Source organism: Pelodiscus sinensis, chromosome 3, assembly GCF_052426305.1.
Source record: "Pelodiscus sinensis isolate ZL-2025 chromosome 3, ASM5242630v1, whole genome shotgun sequence".
Taxonomy (NCBI): domain Eukaryota; kingdom Metazoa; phylum Chordata; order Testudines; family Trionychidae; genus Pelodiscus; species Pelodiscus sinensis.
In genome coordinates this window covers 146,162,077-146,181,784 of record NC_143054.1, presented here as the reverse complement: position 1 = coordinate 146,181,784, position 19,708 = coordinate 146,162,077, and the positions used below count along the sequence as shown (strand labels likewise).

Genomic DNA, 19,708 nt, shown 5'->3' with positions numbered 1-19,708 from the left:
CAATACAATGGTGAGACCGCCATCTGGTGTGTTGTGCCCCTACTTAAGAGCAAATGAAGGCCCGGTTTCCCCCTCTGCTTCAATAGAACATTCCTTTCCATGTCCTCACAGAAGAGAGGTGTCCGAGGGAGGGATTTGAAGGAAATGAATACTTTCCCTTGCTGCAAACAATGGTGTGGCTAAGACCTAAAGCTCCCTGCTCTGCCTTAAACATCAGTGATGAGATCAGCTCTAGCAAGAGTAGTGTGGAGACAAGACCTCAGAGCTTGAGAAGAAACAGCTTTTCAGCTCCCATTCAAGCTGAGAACTTAATACAAGTTATATACTATCAGGTTTTTTAGCCTCAGTAAATCAGGGTGCAAACACAGCATGCAGGGTCCTCAATCAGTTCAACAGGTTTCACCTAAGAGATATGGAAGACTGATTTCATTATTGTCATTTTCTCCCACTCTTACCTACATATGCCATGGAGGTTAGGTCCATCAATGGCTATTAGCCAGGATGGGTAGGAATGGTGTCACTAGCCTCTGTTTGTCTAGAGGTGGATGACAAGGGAGGGATCTTGTAAGGATCACCTGCTGCGTTCCCTCCCTCTGGGGCATCTGGTATTGGCCACTGTCAGCAGACACTGGGCAGGATGTTCTTATGTCAAAAGACATTAAAGCTGCTCTGATTTCATCAGCAGACACCAGAAAGAGAGAAAGGAGATATATCCATGGCCTAGGACAGTGGTTCTCAAAGTGCAGTCCTTACAGGTGGTCCACGACTCGCACTCAGTCCCTCCTCCCCCCACACCCACCTCAGGGAGCCCATGCTGCTTTTCCAGCGTCACGGTCACCACACAGCTGAGAGACTGAAGCATCAGCTCTGGCTTCCTGCTCGGAGGGTGTGTGGGTTGGGGGGACATAGATGAAGAAAGCCTCAACCTTCCCCCCAAGACTCGGCTTGTGGAGAGAGGCAGAACAAGTGGCTCCATGGGCTGTCACTCCACCTTCTCTGCACCCTGTTGGGGGAACAGCAGCGCACAGAGCAGCTTGCTCTGCCTCTCTCCATGAGCTGGGGCTGTACCCTCCCTCCTAGCCACACACTGCAGCCGCTCTTGCTTCTTCTCCCTGGTCAGACACCCTACTCCCAGTCTGCTCCTGCACCCTACCTGCCACCCAGACCTCGTAACCATATCTTATCCCACTTGCTGGCAGCCCTGTCCCACACAAGGAACCCTTCGTTTTTATCCCCACCCCAGAGCTTACGGGGATCCATAAAATCCACTATCTCCAGAACCCAGAAAAGTAAATCTGGCCTAGGGGAAGCCCTGAACCTCAGTCTCCCTCCCCCTCCCCCTCCCTCTCCCTGGAGCACCAGAGGAGTGAGGGGTCTCAGCTGGGGGCTACATCAGTGAGGGTTGCAGGTTTTTGGAGATTTTTACTTCTCACTTGTGTGGTACCCAATTCATTTTTCTGTGGGTCAGTGGCCCCCAACCCAAAAAAGGTTCTCCACCGCTGCCAGAAATAAAGAAAAATATTAAAAGCTTTTGTGTTGGACATAAATTAATATTTCACTTTATTTAAAATGAATTTTGATAAACTAACATGAGAAAATTAAAATGCTTAATCTGTTTAATAATTTCAGTGAAGCCATTCTCCCCAGCTGCAGCACTAGCAAAATGGTTCATGTGTGATTATGTAATGAGCGGCGAGTTTCCATTAGCAACTGGTTTGCACTGAGTCAGGTGGGGACAGGGACCAAAAAGTTTGAGAATCACTTGGTTAGGACAAAATGCTGTATGTAGGCAGGCTGGGGCTTGGTGTCGAGTAGCAACTGCTGTTTGGATTATGATAGGAGCTGGATTTAGGATTCTGGTTAGAGAGGACACTGAGGACAGATCTGGGCCTAGACAGAAGCCTCTAGCTTCTACATCCGGTTGCACAATATCATGCTGCATTTTTATGGGCAAAATATTTGTCTGCTGCCAATGTAAACCACAAGGGCAAAGCACAGGTGAGAAAAGAAACTCTCTCTAGGGATATTAGACATTCTCTCCATTAACGTTAGACAGATGGTATGGGCACAGGCTGGGACTCCATGTGACACTGCACTGCACGGCTATAAAAAGCCAGCAGTGAGTGCTGCTCAGAACGAAAGGTCTGACCCTGAGAGGTACTAGGTACCTCTCATTCCTAACACAGTCAGCAGAGAGCACATCATTTGGGAATGTATCCTGCAATGAGCAAACACCCTAAATAATGGGTTTTTACTCCACACAGTCTGAGCAGCAGAACTGAGACTTGGGACGATCTGCAGACTCGGACAGAAAATACCTCTGTACCCCTCGGGCCAGGTGTGCATATTGTAGAGGAGGAAAACAGGACACTTCCATGGAATTGACTAGTTTTATCATAGGTGAAGTTTGTCTCAGAGCATTCTATATTTATAATTACACACCAATTAATAACCCTTGGCCCTAATACAGCAAGCTACAGCAAATAACTGTACAAAGAATTGGAAATAACTTTCAGCTCATTCCAGTGAGACTGGGTGGAGATCATCACCTCCATTTTCCAGATGAGGAAACAGACAAAGACACAAAATGACTTGACTGATTCTATGCAGTAAATCAATGGCAGGATTAAGTTTCGAGTCAATGGGCTCCTTCCTCCGAGACAACAACTTTATATACACACATGAAGGATAGTAGGAGGATTTTTCAAAAGACAGTCATCCTCACTGAATCCAATTAATAGCTGACAGGAATAAAATGGAGACAATTCTGCTCTCTCTCAAGTGCTACATTTTTTTGGCGGGCACAGCATGGTTTCCACAGAATGCCTCCTTGGTGGCTTTTTTAGATAGCATCTTAGTCATCACCTTGTCACTGAAGAATGGCTTCTCCATCTGTATGGGATTAGGTATTAGTATGGGAAGTGTCACTGCTTGGATGATTAAAAATGCTACAGGATCTCTCAGACACAAGTGCCTCCTCTGGCAGAGCTAGACTGGACTGGCTATTTCTTCAACACCCTGGGGCCGTGCCTAAACTACACTCCTCTGGCAGCAGAGGGATGTAAATTAGATGTATCTAAAGTGCAACTGAAGCCGGAATTTAAATATCCCATGCTTCATTTGCATAATGACAGATGCTGCTTTTTTTTTGGAAATGAGGCTTTTCGAACCCCCCCGGCAGTTTACACAGGACATTTTCGACAGAAATGCCCCATTTCGAAAGATCCTGTACTGCTCATTTTGGCTACATCTACACTACGAGTTTTCTCAGCAAAAAATATGCTAATATGGGGCTCATTTGCATGACTTGTGATTCATTTGTATATTTTCTGCTGATCTGTTTTTTCGCTAGGGTTTTTGTGCAAAAACAAGCAGTGTGGACATTTCCTCTTTGTGCAAAAACCCCTTTTCCCTTTGCCAACAGAAGGGTGTAGTTTAGACGTAGCCTGCCCTGATTCTCTCCTCACTCCCGTCCTCACCTGCTCTGGTATAAATCACAATCAAGTCTCTAGAAGAGAAAGGAGTTACTTCAGGGTAAGATCAGAATCAGGCCATCAAGCCTTCTTTCTGCCACTTCTGCTTCAGCCAAGAACCCTCTGTTATCTCACAAGAAGTGAAACAAAGTAGGAAACAGAGTGCCATAGCCAGAGAGTTTTAACATACCAGGTTCTTTCAGTCAGATCATCATTTAGAAACAGATCTGCTTTTTGAGTCCAAATCAAAGCAAATGACAAGGAAAAAAATCCATCCAAATGCACAAAATCTACTCACTTCCCACTGAAATTTGGTTATTTGGAGGTTTACAAATTAATCTCTGGAGGCAGCAAGGGCTGTGAAAAGAAAATACCCTCACTTGTTTATCTAGCAATAAGAAGTCTAAGCAAGCCAAGTGTTACTGAGATTGTTCAGATGGCACTAGGTGATAACTGGCATGTTAAATCCTGATTGAGGTGCAGAATGTTCCAAAACAGTATGAGTTAAGGTTGCTCAGCAATTCACACCTCTGGCTCTTACAGAACCCTAATAAGAGCTGGTCAAGTAATTTAACCAATAACTCTTTTCCTGGTGAAGCAATAATTAATACTATGTGCATGTGTGTGTTTGAAAAAGTAACTTTAAAAGTTAACAGTTTTTAAGCATTGGTGGTACCACAAACTTTATTATTTCTAAACAGTAATCTGATTGCATCATACAGAGCCTGATCTACAGTTTATGCAAACAAGTAATTCCCAAGAAATTTGCAGGGTGTGTTTTATATGGGCATAATTGCATCAGTAGCTTTACTATAGTCTGGATTTCCACTGCTGTCCAGATGAGAGGCACACAACCAACAAAGGCAGCATATGTTACATGAATGGGTTGAAGGTATCATAAGCCGCAGTCAATACATACACTCCCCTTTCACAATATAGAGATAGCAGAGGGCAATATGCAGACCCAAAGCAGGAATTTGATGTCTGAAGATCTCATAACCCAACTGGCTAAAATAACATAGAAGACTGAATCATGATTTAGTCCTATATAAATGAAATCCTGTGTAATAGCATCAGCACTGAATAGATCTTCCCCCATCCTCCCTTTGGAAACACTCTGAAGGAGCAGAGGGAAGGACATGAGAAAGGTGCAAATGTTTCATGCTGGGACTCAGTAGATCCTTGTCTCCCATCAGTGGAAGATCCATAGAATAGGGTAAGAGTCTACTACAACTAGGAGATAGAGGTGTTATACGCCTTTAGCTCAAGTGGCGATGGATCTGCTTTTAATACTAGCAGTACTAGTTTCAAAATGCCAGTGGTAGCCAGAGTGGAGTTGGTTACACAAATGGTAGAGAATTCTAGATAACTGCAGTTTAGCAAATTTATCTGAAATAAGAGACAGGCCCCCAAAATCAAAATGTTTGGATCCATATTTGAATGTCTGCAAGTCCTGGATGGTGTATTTTGGCTCAGGCCTATTTTTTTTTAAAGTTTGCCTTCCTCCATTTCTTAACAATAAATGATGTGAAAAACAGATTGTAATCATGTCTAAGTGTACCACAGTGACCTTTCACGAGCACCGTGGTAACCACCACCATTAATAAATTAAATCTAAACGATAATTGTCAAGATAAATGAACCAAGTGACTTCTTGAGTGATGTATGAGCCTCATTTTTGTAAAAGACATTTGTTTACTTAAGACAGTCTGTGGGACCCAGAGCCTTTGAGGCAAATTTGGGAGCTTTGACCTTCCATTTGTCTTATACTGGAAATGGCATCTTGGGTTAATGTGTGTGAATGAGCCTTGCAATTTTTACTTCTTAGCACTCCCATGCCAGAGTATACATCCTATTCCAGACTGGCTGCTCACTTCTCCTGCAAGGCAACTCTCCACTCCCCATTCATCGATTCCAAGGCCAGAAGGGACCACTGTGATCATCTGGTCTGGCTGTTTGTATAGTACAGAGTGCAGAACTGCCCCAGAACAATTCCCAGTGCACATCCGTCATGTCACATTCGGTCTTGATTTAAATGAAACCAATGGGCCTGGAGAGTGCTCAGCACCTTGCAGGATGGCACCTTCCTTGCAGGGCACATCCCAGGAACCTGACAGAATGCTTTACATTAGAGAATTGGAGCCTTTCATCTCTAATATGAGATTGCAAATTCTTTCAAGAAGGGACAATGACTCTCCATGCTGCCTGACACCTAGCAAATTTCTGTCATAGTAGAATAATAATAGATTGATTGGATTGGATACAGACAGTTGGGGAGGAAGATAGAGATCAACACGGATATTCTGACTGTCCTTTGGGAAAGAAAGGGGGTCAGAGTGGTAGAGAAAGCAAAGAACATCAGATAATTAAGAGTATTTATTGTCCAATTAAGGGACATCTGGCACCAGCACATGTTTTTCAGTTAATAGGACACTTCAGAGTTTGCACCATCTATATATTATGCAAGATTTTCCCATGTGTGGCCCCTTTAACTCCAGAGGTCTTTGGAATTCTTATATCAAATCTACTGCCTTAAAAAAGTGTAATGTAGTGAATCCAACCAACATATTAAATACATTAAAGTCTGCAACTTCCTGCCAAAGCTGGCTGGTCCAGGAGATGGAATGTGTGGTTCTCTAAGATGACTACAAATAGATCCTCTCCCACTAGAGCTGAGAAAGCCAGATGAATCTGCCAGCAAAAACGTAAGGCAGACATTAATCACAGAAGCCTGCACCTTGTCTCCACATGCAAGCTCCATGTACCAGCAGGAAGGATAATGTAAGCCACCAAACAGAACAGGCATATGGAATTCTCAGAGCTGAAGAGGTTCTTCGGTATTTCCTGGATTACTGCTAGGACACTAATACTTTATTCATCATCATCATCATCATCATTTCCTGGGTCATAGATTTCATCTTTTTGGTTTTTGTGAATAAAATCGTATTTTTTAGGTGATGATTTGACTCTTGTGTCCTAGAAGGTAGCAGGTCTCTATGTGTGCCTGCCTAGACTGAGAGGTCAGCTATCAAAGACAGTTTGTTTTCTCTGTTTTCTTTTTTCAACCTCTCGTGGCAGAAGAGCTTGGGGTACCTCTGGGGGAGGAATTCAAGTGTTCCATCCTGTTTTTTTCAGGGTTCTTTAAAAATTACTTGATGGTGGCAGCCTATCTTCCAGAGTCAGTGCATCTGTAACTCTGGGGACCATTTTTTGTAAGCAGAGGCTAGAGGCAAGGTATTTAAGGTCTTTTGTGGGTCCCCATATTCTCTGCATATGGAGTGAGAAACAGCTCTGATAGTTGGATCATCTGCAGAGTTTGAATCTGGACTCTTCGGTGCTAAAAGAATGAGTCTACTGTCTGAGGCAACTCAATTGTCAGAATCAGAACATTATCCTCTTACGTGGATGAGGTTCTAGAAGACAAAAACCTAAGACCTCCTGGTGGGGCGCGTGCTTGTGCTCTCTTGTGCTCTCTCTCCCCCTCCTGCCCCCAGTGGTTCCCAACTGCTGATCTAAGAACCAAGGCTGCCAGGCCCCGGCACACTTCCAGGCCACACTCATACCTTGATGACTGGCTCGGAGGGACTGGAACAAGTTCCAGAAACCCCCCTTCTCCTCTCCCCAGGACTATCTTCTCCCCGCGCTCAGCGCTGCGTTGGCTTCTCTGCATGACTCTGCCTTGATGCAGGGGACGCTGCCCAAGCCCAGGGGCCGGAAGGCCCCCAGGGACAGGGGCTGCAGTGCGCGGGGTTGCTTGCTAGGACCCAGCAGCAGCGGGCAGGGGCTCTGGTGGCCAGGGCTGGGCTCAGCCCCCGCAGTGCTCACAGGAAGCGAATGGCAGCCGCTGCTTGTGGTGACTCTAGAGCCAGGCTCCAGTCCAGATTCTTGAGTCCCGGTGGGGGCTGCTGCTGGGTCCCCAGAGCCCGGCCTGCAGCCGGGAGGGAGAATCTCCACCAGGGCCAGTCCTACTGCTGGACAGCGCACCCAGCCTGGCCAGCCCCTGGCCCAGGGCAGGCAACTCTTGAGAGGCAGGTAAGAGAGTCTTCCCTCCCCCACCAAGAGCACTGCCCCCAGTGCCCCGCAGCTGCAGGGGAAGAGTTTGCCCCAAGCTGCTCCCAGCGCAGCTGGCTGTGATCCCTGCCTGGGGGCAGGGAAACTGCTGCCAGCTCCCAGTGTCTGTGGGGTAGGGGAGCCAGTCCTGGGGGGCATAGGGGACTGAAGACGGTCAGGGCAGATAAGGGAGGTGAGGGGGAAAAGGGATGTGTGAGGCAGGGGCAGGGGGTGCTGAAGGGACATTGGAGGGATTCGGGGGAGACTTATGGGGCAGATGGGAGGAGGGGTACAATGGAGGAAAAGGCGGGGGATGCAGGGAGGGGAGGCTGGGGGGAGACTGTGGGAGCCAGAGCAGCCTGGCTGAGGAAGGAGGAGATTAGAGGGCAGGGGTTGTACAGAAGGAGATGGGGGAAGATACAATGGCAGCTCCCCCACCCCATGGGGCAGGAGTCGTGGGAGGGCAGAGATGACTGATGGTAGCACTTGGGGGTAGCAGCTCCTATGTCCCTGGCAAAATTTCAGTTGGTAAATAGGGTGCCCCACATGGCCCCTGTCTGTGCCCTTCCCTGTGCCCCTCCCTCTGCAGGCACCAATCAACCCTGGGTAGGGGCTGCCCCACCCAGCAGGGAATTTTTTCTGTGATTTTTTTTTTAAGTGTTATAGATATCTGAAGACTCTGACATGTATTGAGTGTATATAAATGTGATGTAAAATTACATGTGACCTCTTAAAATTAGATACCATAATGAATATGCAAATAAAAGGTTACCAGTCTGCCAAAAGTTTGTGAATGGGTTTGCTGGTCCACGATATAAAAAAGGTTGGGAACAACTGTGCTACACCATCAGAAAATGCTTCTTTCTTTATTTCTTATGGACCAGCAAAAATATCCAGGCTCTACTCCTGGGGGAGTCTCTCAGGGTGTGTCTAGACAGAGGTGCTATTTTGGGATGCGTCCGGTACCCCGAAATAACATTTTCTGTGTCTTAACAGCACACCCGTTATTTTGAAATGCAATTGAAATAACGGACTTGCTATTCTGACATCCCCGTAAAACTCATTCCACAAGGATTAAGGGACTTGTCAGAATAGTGGTTGAAATTTGGCACTCTCTCGAAATAAGTTTGAAATAAGCTATGCAAATTGCATAGTACAAATTGCATATTTTATTTTGAGCTTGCACTGCTGTGTAGATACGCTCATACATGTTTCCAAAGGAGTTAAAAAAAAAAATCAAGCCACCTCTCCTAAACTGTCCCCCCCCCCATTTTTTTAGTGACAGGAGTCTGAGGAAATTAATGTAGGTATCAGCTACAAGTCCTTGCCCTTCTAGTCTCTCTCTTCTTTGACTGCAGTTTTAAAACATTCCTGTTTAGTTGAATAAGGAACTTAGCTCTAGAAACTCACATGAGCTAATCTCTCTCAGATGGGATATATACCACTTGCTGCTTGCTCTGGGGGACACTGAAATATCAAACTTTACAACAGCAACATTATTACACATATAATAAGTTACCTATAGTGGTTCCTAAAAATATTTGTTCCACTCTCTGAACCTTCTATGATTGGATTTATGGTAACTAAAGAAATAAAAAACTTTAAAAATTCCATAAAACATTCTTAATTTTTTGCCATAACATATGTGGCATATACAAAATTTATGATGATGCAGTAAGGGAACAGACAACTGAGAGAAGCTTCCAGATAACAGGCCCTGGTCCTCATGGGGGATGTTAATCACCCTGGGTATGTCTTCATTTCCCTCCTAGTTCGAACTAGGAGGGTAATGTAGGCATACCGCACTTGCAAATGAAGCCCAGGATTTGAATTTCCCGGGCTTCATTTGCATAAGCGGGGAGCCGCCATTTTTAAAACCCCGCTGGTTCGAACCCCGTGCAGCGCGGCTACATGGGGCTCGAACTAGGTAGTTCGGACTAGGCTTCCTATTCCGAACTACCGGTACACCTCGTGGAAGCCTAGTCCGAACTACCTAGTTCGAGCCCCGTGTAGCTGCACTGCACGGGGTTCGAACCAGCGGGGTTTTAAAAATGGCGGCTCCCCGCTTATGCAAATGAAGCCCGGGAAATTCAAATCCCGGGCTTCATTTGCAAGTGCGGTATGCCTACATTACCCCGCTAGTTCGAACTAGCGGGGTAGTGTAGACATACCCCCTGACATCTGTTGGGAGACCAATACAGCAGTATACAGACAACTCAGAAAGCTTTTGGAGAATGTTGGGGACAACTTCTTGGTACAAGTGCTGAAGGATCCGACCAGGGGCCATTCGCAGCTTAACCTTCTGCTCACAAACAGGGAGGAACTAATAGGGGAAGTAGAGGTGGGTGGCAACCTGGGAAGCAGTGATCATGCGATGGTAGATTTCAGGATCCTGACCAAAGGAAGAAAGGAGAGCAGCAAAATACACACCCTGGACTTCAGAAAAGCAAACTTGGACTCCCTCAGAGAACTGATGGGCAAGATTCCCTGCAATGGCTTACATAAAGAGGAAAGGAGTCCAGGAGAGCTGGCAGTATTTTAAAGAAGCCTTATTAAAGGCACAGGAAGAAACCATCCCAATGCGCAGTAAGAAAAGAAAATATGGTAGGCGATCAGATTGGCTTAACAGTGAAATCCTTGGTGAGCTTCAACACAGGAACTTGCAAGAAGTAGAAACTTGGACAGATGACTAGGGAGGAGTATAAATATATTGCTTGAGAATGCAGGGGAGTGATCAGGAAGGCAAAAGTGCAATTGGAATTGCAGCTAGCAAGGAATGTGAAGGGTAACAAGAAAGGTTTCTAAAGGCATGTTAGCAATAAGAGGGTGATCTGAGAGGGTGTGGGGCCCTTACTGGATGAGGGAGATAACCTAGTGACAGATGATGTGGGAAAAGCTGTGGTACTCAATTCTTTTTTTGCCTCTGTCTTCTCAGACAAGGTCAGTTCCCAGACTACTGCACTAGACAATGCAGTATGGGAGGGAAGAGGGCAGCCCTCAGTGGAGAAAGAACAGATTAAGAACAATTTAGAAAAGCTAGACATACACAAATCCATGGGTCTGGATTTAATACATTCAAGGGTACTGAGGGAGTTGGCAAATGTCATTGCAGAGCCTTTGCCATTATTTTTAAAAACTCATGGAGACTGGGAGAGATCCCGGATGATTGGAAAAAGGCAAATGTAGTGCCCATCTTTAAAAAAGGGAAGAAGGACAGTCCAGGGAACTGCAGACCAGTCAGCCTTACCTCAGTCCTCCAAAAAATCATGGAGGAGAGCCTCAAGGAATCCATTTTGAAACACTTGGAAGAGGGGAAAATGATCGGGAATAGTCAACATGGATTCATGGAGGGAAAGCCGTGCCTGACCAATCTGATTAGCTTCTATGATGAGGTAACTGGCTCTGTGGAGATGGGAAAGTCAGTGGACGTGATATACCTTGACTTTAGCAAAGCTTTAGATACGGCCTCCCACAATATTCTTGCCAGCAAGTTAAGAAAGTATGGATTGTATAAATGGACTATAAGATGGATAGAAAGCTTACTAGATTGTTGGGCCCAATGGGTAGTGATCAACAGCACAATGTCAGGTTGGCAGTCGGTTTCTAGCAAAGTGCCCGAAGGATTGGTTCTAGGACTGGTTTTGTTCAATATCTTTATTAATGACTTGGATGAGGGGATGGATTGCACCCTCAGCAAGTTTGCAGATGACACTAAACTATGGGGAGAGGTAGATACACTGGAGGGCACGGATAGGGTCCAGAGTGACCTAGACAGATTAGAGAATTGGGCTACAAGAAACCTGATGAGGTTCAACAAGGACAAGTGTAGAGTCCTGCACTTGGGATGGAATAATCACAAGCATTGTTACAGGCTGGGGACCAACTGGCTAAGTAGCAGTTCTGCAGAAAAGGACCCGGGGATTACAGTGGATGAGAAGCTGGATATGAGTCAACAGTGTGCCCTTGTAGCCAAGAAGGCTAATGGCATATTAGGTTGCATTAGGAGGAGCATTGCCAGCAGATCCAGAGAAGTGATTATTCCCCTTTATTTGGCTCTTGTGAGGCCACATCTGGAGTATTGGTGTCCAGTTCTGCTCCGCCCTCCTCCGCCCCACTATAGAAAGGATGTGGACGCATTGGAGAGGGTCCAGCGGAGGGTGACCAAAATGATTAGGGGGCTGGAGCACATGACCTACGAGGAGAGGCTGAGGGATTTGGGTTTGTTTAGTCTGCAGAAGAGAAGAGTGGTGTGTGTGTGTGGGGGGGGGGATTAGATAGCAGCCTTCAATTTCCCTAAGGGAGGTTCCAAAGAGGATGGAGAGAGGCTGTTCTCAGTAGTGACGGATGGCAGAACAAGGAGCAATGGGCTCAAGTTACAGTGGGAGAGGTCCAGGTTGGATATTAGGAAAAACTATTTCCCTAGGAGGGTGGTGAAGCACTGGGATGGGTTACCTAGGGAGGTGATGGAATTGCCATCCCTAGAGGTTTTTATTTCTTGGCTTGATAAAGCCCTGGCTGGGTTGATTTAGTTGGGATTGGTCCTGCTTTGGGAGGAGGCTGGACTTGATGACCTCCTGAGGTCTCTTCCAGCTCTATGATGCTAAGGCATAAAAGCATTAACTTGTTCTCTATGCCCTTCATAAATCACTTGTGCTTTCACTACTCATAAGAAAGTTGTCCCAATATCACGTCAATAAAGCCTTTCCACCACACCACTATCTATTCTGTATAGATTTAGATGGGTAAACACTATACATGCACGCACATACATAATTACACGCAGATACAGTTTATTATGTATCTACTTTAAAAAATCAAAAGGCAGTACCTTCTTTTTGCTGCAGTATATCTGCCATTTCTTCTCTGGCGGGAGTGCAAACATAGCCTCTCTGTTCTTATCCGTGAGATCCAGTTCATCCTGGGATTATAAATGCAACACAGTTACATGGATACCTGCTGCTACTGTGAGAAGAACATGGATTAAGCATATTCACACACACCTCCGCCCCGCCCCACTCCACCCCAGGTAAAGAGGCAGAGTGTCTCCCTGTAACAATGGACCTTTAACATTTGTACTGAGTGCGTCCCTTTCACTCCCGGCCTATGGTCACATATTCTGCCAAAGGTACCCCCAGTCAGAGCAGATGACAAGCAAGCACAGTGTCTGACTCCTCTTGTGAATTATCGTTACACCTGTGCTCACTTGGCTAAGAGCAATCACTGTTTGATGAATAAGTGATATGTCCTAATATAAAGGTGATATGTCAAGAAAGAGTTGAAGTGAAAAAAAGCCTGTTGTTCTGGCTAAAATAATCAGACCCTAACCTTTCTCGGAGATGTACAGAGAGTCAATATACTGTTTTCCAAGCCCAAAATACCAACTTGTTTCCTGCCCAGCCCTATCCTAGCCTTGCCAAAACACTTCAACACTGACCTGCACCAACCTCTAATAGCACCCTAACTCCCACCCCACACTACCAATGGCATGAAAGGATCCATTTCCACTTCCTTATATCATCCACTTCCCAGTAAAAGATGGAAGTAACACCTCATGTTTGGGGGAAAAAATCAACATATTCCAAAGAGACAAAAATCACCCTTGGTGTAAGTGGGCAAATACCTTTGCCTGTGGATGAGAGCAGCAAGCATGGCACAGTATTTCTGAGAGAGGAAGGGTTACCTTGCTATTAGGAAACTATATTGGATTCAGGAGATCTGAGTTCAACTCCCAGTTCTCCCACAGGTTTCCAGTGGGATTCTGGACATGGCACATGACGGCTCTGTGCCTCGGTTCCTCTTCTGCAAGGGGATGATAATATGCCATCTAAATAGCATGGGAAAGGGGGAAAACTGTTCAGGGTGGGATCTGTTTTTCACTGTGTATGTTAAACACTTTGCAAAATGGGGCTCCACTGTCAGGTGAAGTTTGTAGGTTCTGGTGGAATATAAATATTATTCTCAAGAGGACACATCAACATGTTTTGCTCTGTTTGGTCCTCTGTGCTGACCATGCAAAGACAAGCGGCAGAGGGGTGTGCTTGAAAAAGAGCAAGAGCACGCACGTGTGGTATAAAAACCATGCAGTCTGATCTTAAAGTTTCAAACAATGCTTCAGAAAGTTTTTTTTTTTTTAAATCTACCTACCTATTGCTACATCTATTTGAAGGAGAAAGCATTCAGGGGTACTATAATAAGATGACATTGTGAGGGCTAACAGAACTGTAAATGCAGCACCCAGCTAGGCCTGCCTATTGCAGGGACAATACCTCTAACTCAGCCCCACAATGGATCATTTGGAAAGCCTTCAGGGCTGGGAAACTTGTGAAAACAGTGAGCTAAATTGCATACTGAGCCTGGTAGCTGCTGCTGACAGATTTAAAGGTCAACAGAGACTTAAGCAGCAGAAAGGTACAAAAGAAACGCAAACAGTAACAAGGCTAGGTCATTGCCAGCAGCAAAAGGTAGAAGAAGCTGAAGGATTTCTTCAAAAATGTTTAAAGAAAAAAATGTTAGTTGTGCATGAAGAACGCAAACCATGTGGAAATGTTTAGGGTAAGTTTCCAACCAAGGGGGCAGCGAAACAAGACAAGGAATTCTGTAAGTTCCAACCAGAACACTATTCTTTTGGGGGAGAGGGACAGAAAAAACTACATGAAAGTTTGTAAGACAAGCAAAGGAATGCTGTTAGAGGTCAAGCGTGTGGGAACAGTGGGAGGATCAGGGAGCAAATCGGAGTTTCCAGGTTTGGAAGAAGAGCTGCTAGGGCTGCAATGAAGTGAGCCAGCCAGTCTCAGCTAAGTACTTAAAAACTCATCATTGCTCTTTTTATTTAAATGACAAATGAGTTTATCATTTGTTTTAAAAATAGCATCTAACCAGCTCTCCTCACCCACACAGCTCTATCAGGAGTAACAACAGGCAAGAAACTGCAGGCAAATAAGATAAACAGCAGGAGTTCTATTACAAAGCTTAATTCATGTACAAGAGAAAGTTGAGACACAGCCAGTTCTGTGTGGTTTTCACAGAAGCTCCCAGTACCATACTGAATGACAGCACACTCAATCAATAACAGATAAGACAAACATGACATGGGAACATCAATGAGCATACCCTGCAGGCAAGATGCTTTAACCTAGCCACTTCCAAAAAGTTGCTGAACCCTTTTTATGGGTGTGTCTCTGAATCTATAATTCATAGATTATAAGGCCTCAGAGGACCATTGAGACAAACTAGTCTGACCTCCTGACCAAGGTGCATGCTGTTGTCTTTGCCCCACCTAGCATACTGCCATTTAAATTATGAATTTTGCATCCTGATAGCATGAGCAGCCTCACAGAACAGATAGGCAATAGTCTGATAGAAGAGGCAACAGCAAAAAAGCTTGCCATACCTAGGGTTGCTAGATGGTTTCAACAAAAATACTGGACACACTTGACATTACATCACAATCTACATTACATCTTATTTAGAAAATACCGGACATTTATATTTTCTCAATTTGTTTCCCGAACAGAAAGCTCAAATACTAAACTGTCCGATTCAAAACCGGACACCTGGTAACCCTAGCCATACCCTAACATAACTCCATAACCTAACAAAGTGATCAGACTGAACAAACAGTAAGGCATTGCCCTACCCGTCATCTTTATGTTTTAGGGCATAACTGGCTCACTAACCAAGAAGCATGAAGGAACCTAGTTTCATGGAACAGCATTTACGTGGTCACAGGTGGGCTACTCCTTCCCTCTTCTGAAACAAGCACCAAGGTCAGAAGGCCAAACCCTGGACTCCAGTTCACAGACTAAATGGCAAGGTTGCCAGTGAGGCCACTTCCAGAGTGGATGAGGAAAACCTCCCCTATGGGATGCAGAGCAGCAGCAAAGCCACTCCCTAACCATCAGTGCAGTCATTCTTCTGGCAGCTGTGCTCTCCTTCAGTGAGGGAGGAAAGCCAGTGAAACGCCATAGTCATGGATATATCAGCCTTATTTTTCTTCCTCCCCTTGCCCCAACACCCAAAAGCCCCTCATGCTGAGGTATCAGTTGTCCTGTAAAGGTTCTCCAGATCTTGCCCTTCTCTACCCCTTTGTGCAGTGGCAGGGTGAAGCACCTCTAGAACTGCAGAGGAAAGGGCAGACACTGGAGCACATCGACCATTTGCCTGCTCCAATATGGAATTCTCATGGAAGGCATCTTATGAATCCCACTGCCTAGAAGACTGGTTGTAACAAGCACCTCAGGCTCTGAAGAGCTTTTGAAAGGCTATATCTGATGTGTGCATGAACACGTCACGCTGGCCTGTTTTCAGAGTGAGACTAATCATCAAGTCAGGGACTCGGTGACTAGATGGCTGGAGGGAGAGTGCACTAACTGTGGCTGCCCACTGAAGGAAAAGAGACCAAGAAGAGAAGGCAAGAGAATATGGTCACTCAGAAGAGGAAAACAAAAGAGGAGGAGGTAGGAGAGTATAAAAGTTGCAAGGACCTTGAGCAATGTCATCTAGAACACCAACAGAGCCAGTTGAGGGAGCATGTGGAGGAAGCTGAGAAATTCTGTTGGGATTAAGAAGAAAAAAAATCCCTCTCTCTCTGTTGTGGTGATTTCCCTACAGAAATGTAGTAGCTCTTCTTCCATGTTTTGAATGGAGGGCTCAGTTCCAGAGACTAATGCCAACAGGCTCCAGTACAACACAGCTCAGCTGCCTGGCTCTCAAAAGCACTTCAAGCTGCAGGTGCTCCAGTGAAATAGAGATTAAAGACATTTGCCAGGGCAGCCTCAGGGAGATGTAAAAAACCCCTCCAGTTATTATTCCTTACATTGCACTCTGTTTTCCATTTCCTTTTTTATTTTACTTACTGAGGATGGGATACTTTCAGTTAATTTCCCTTTTATGTGGGCACTTTTTACAGACAAAGACTGAATTTTGATGATACAACATTAAAACCTATTGGAGTTGGTTTTGAGGTTCAAGCATCTCTAGTCCATTTCTGTGTGCCAAAGGGAAAAATGGTGTGCATTCAAAATGGCTGAAACTCTGGAAAACAAGAGAGGGAAGAGGTGGAATGGACAGAGAACAGAAAACAGTTTTTGTGGTATTAAAAACATAATTACGTCCCATGTTTTGGGGAACATGAAACCTGGATCTTTTGTTCAGCAGCCATTTTTTTATGATAATAATGTTCCAAGTCCAGCAGAAGCGGAACAAAAGGGAATTTCTCACAAAAAGCCAAACTAAAACCAGCACCCCCCTGGAAAAAGTGTTGCATTAAATTAACACAGGGAAAATAATGTGGAAGAAAATTAAAGTGCCCCATGGTTATCTTGAAGAATCTACATATTAAAGACTGTGTGTAGCGTTAATTTCACTGATCTCTAAATGAATCCATGATTGGGCAGCGTCACTGGGCCCGTCTCAGCTTTTTAGAACAGGAGGAATAATTCATGTCATTGGAACAGTAGGGATTAGGTGGGTAGAACTGTATATACACTACAGAACGGCGATCCTAATAAACTCTTGTGAGGTGTGCTGGGACAGTCTAACTATGCTGTGTGCGGAATCCCGTCACAGCAGTAGGGCTCTTCTTTGACAAAGTTCTTTGTTACCTACATGGACTTTTCTGATTACTCTTCTGAATGTTCCTGGGAAGAACGTGGACGTGGTGTATATGGACTGGCATTGAAGAGAATTACCAAAACGTACTCCTGCATCCTTCCCCACTATTGTAACTCATCTGGAATTTGGCTTAATGTACATTGACTCCACCTACACAATTCTCGTAGCTGGAGTTGTGCATCTTAAGTCAAATTTCTGGGGTAGTGTAGACCTGGCCTCAGTACAGTCACTTAGGTGGTGGAGGTGGAGTGAGCAATACTGAAATGCAGTCCAAGCCAAACCAGATAAAAAGCCCCAGTGTCTTTAAGATTGGAGAGAGAAATGACGGAGGGGCTGATCATAGAGTGATCCTTTCCAATGCAGGATCCAACCCAGCCTAGCTGTTACGGTGTTAACAAGTGAACCGAGTGAGACCACATTGCTAACATGTTATTTATACTGCCTGACAGCTACATTTTGGCATTAGTAACAGTGCCAGGAACCATTTATTTTTTCAGTCCCCATTCTATGTGCCAGCCCCATCTTGGCAAGCTACAAATGGGTTACACTGATGGCTTTCACATTCTGTCTGCACTTTTCCCTGCTGAGAAGAAAGAGGAACAGAAACCCCTTCAAAGGTTCACAGTCAGCAGTCCTATAAGCCACTTCAAAGCCACCCAAGAGGGGATGGATAAAATAATCCCTTTTCAGATCTCAATCATGCCACATAGAGATATGAAATCACAGTACTCAGAAATAGGGAAGAATTATTTATTCGATTATTTTGTCCATCTCCAAGGGGCAGTATAGTACTGTTCCTCTGCACTGTAATTTTCCAGTGTTCTCTCCAATCTAGTTTGTCACACTATCTACATATTTTGTTAGTCTTTAAAGTGCTACCAGACTATTTGTTGTTTTTAAACAAGTCACAGTATGCTGGAGAAATCCATGTTTGGAACATAAGGAGTCTGGCAGGATGTGTTGAAAACCGACAACTGAGTTTTCACTGAGAGAGATTAAGTCAACTCCACAAACTGGCTGGAGTCGTCAGCTCAACATAATGTGTGAGAAATTCCATTCACCAAGCTCCACAGCAGGGAAAGAGAGAGATTGCGTTGGATATTCATACTAAGCAGGAACACACTACTGTCACTAGATAGGTGTGGCTCATTATTTTCCCAGTGCAAATCAGAAGTAACTTCATTTAGGTCAATGGTGTTACACTTGTGTGAAATTGGTGTACATGAAAGAAGAATCTGGGCCTGAGTATCTTTCCTCTTCCCTGCCACCTTAGCAGCTGGCTGTCCGTTCCCAAAGTTCAGGACTAGAGCAAAGATGTCACCTGTAAAGGAGAAAGCAGTTCACCACTAAAGAGAAATCTCAGCAGTTCCCCCGAACTCCTGCTGCTTTCTCGCTCCTTCATTAAGCACTGGCTAATCTCTTGTTTAGGTCCTGGAGAAAAGTTGGGGCCCACCCAGATCCTAGTCTCAAAGCAGTATCATTCCACATACTATTAAAAAGGTCGATCCCAACAGGCTGCAGGGGTCCTCCCGCCCTGGCAGAGACTTAAACACTTGCCCTTGCGGCTCTTTGCTTCTCCCTCCACGCAGGAGGAGCAAGCACAAGAAAGCTGGTAACCAACTGCACTGCTACTGAGGTGTGTGCATGCACACGCACACAGTACCAGTCAAAGGGCTGAGTGTGTACACGCACACACAGAAATAGTACCTGCATGACTGTCTCTCTCTCTCTCCCAACATTTGTATGTTGCTCATCATCTTTGGTTGTAAGCACTTTGGGTCCAAGCCTCATGTTTATCTCTATGTTTGGACTTTACCATCACATGAGAGACCGGTCACTTGTCTGTGATTAGAGTCACTGGGTGTTACTATTAACATTGAACATCATCAAGATGTGCTGTTTCAGCACAAGTGACCCTTCCCCACCCTCCATTCCCCTTCCCCTTCCTCCCCTCATTTCCCTTCCCCCTCTCCCTCCCTGCCCATTGTTTGTTTTTCATGTCAGAGCCCTTTAGATGAAACTCTGCATGGGAAGCTAGGTGTAGGAGAAAGGTTATCAGGAAACAGCCCTTTCAACTGTTACATTTCCAGCATCCCCGCCCTAGTATCCCCAGACCCCTGAAGTCTCTGTTCTTCTGTTTAATACTAATGAGTTCAGAGGAGATTCCTGTACTAGAGCAATTCACGGCTCCATTTGTGCCAAAGCATACAGACACACACCTCTTTGATCACTTCCTGCTCAAAACACAGCTCTGCTGGCTCACCCCACAAAACATGGGCCAGAAAGGCACAGCAGCAGAATCACTGCTGCCAGATCTCCATGCCAAAGGCAGGCTGGGTTTCCAGGGGTGGGGAGTACTGCCCTCTCCTTCCCCCTCAGCTCTATCCCCTTGTGTGCATCCTATTGACCATATGCCTTTGCTGAGGAAAACAAATACAAGACAAAGCCTTGGCTGACCTTTAATTCTCTGGGACAACATTATGTAAAAGGGCAGGAGAAACAGAGGACTAATAAGATTTCCAGAGAGTGAAATTAATAAATTGTCAATGTGCACTATCGGATCTCAGACTAAA

At 45.2% G+C, this 19,708-nt stretch overlaps 1 protein-coding gene across 5 annotated transcripts in view; it reads right to left on the bottom strand.

Moving 5' to 3' along the window:
* DAAM2 (dishevelled associated activator of morphogenesis 2) overlaps positions 1 to 19,708 on the bottom strand; it is a 371,485-nt gene that overhangs the window by 165,654 nt on the left and 186,123 nt on the right. For all 5 annotated transcript variants that reach the window (XM_089777421.1, XM_075925085.2, XM_006131756.5 and 2 more), the window contains one exon: positions 12,352 to 12,441. In XM_089777421.1, coding sequence (XP_089633547.1) covers positions 12,352 to 12,441 — 90 coding nt within the window. The remainder of the gene's footprint in view (positions 1 to 12,351; positions 12,442 to 19,708) is intronic.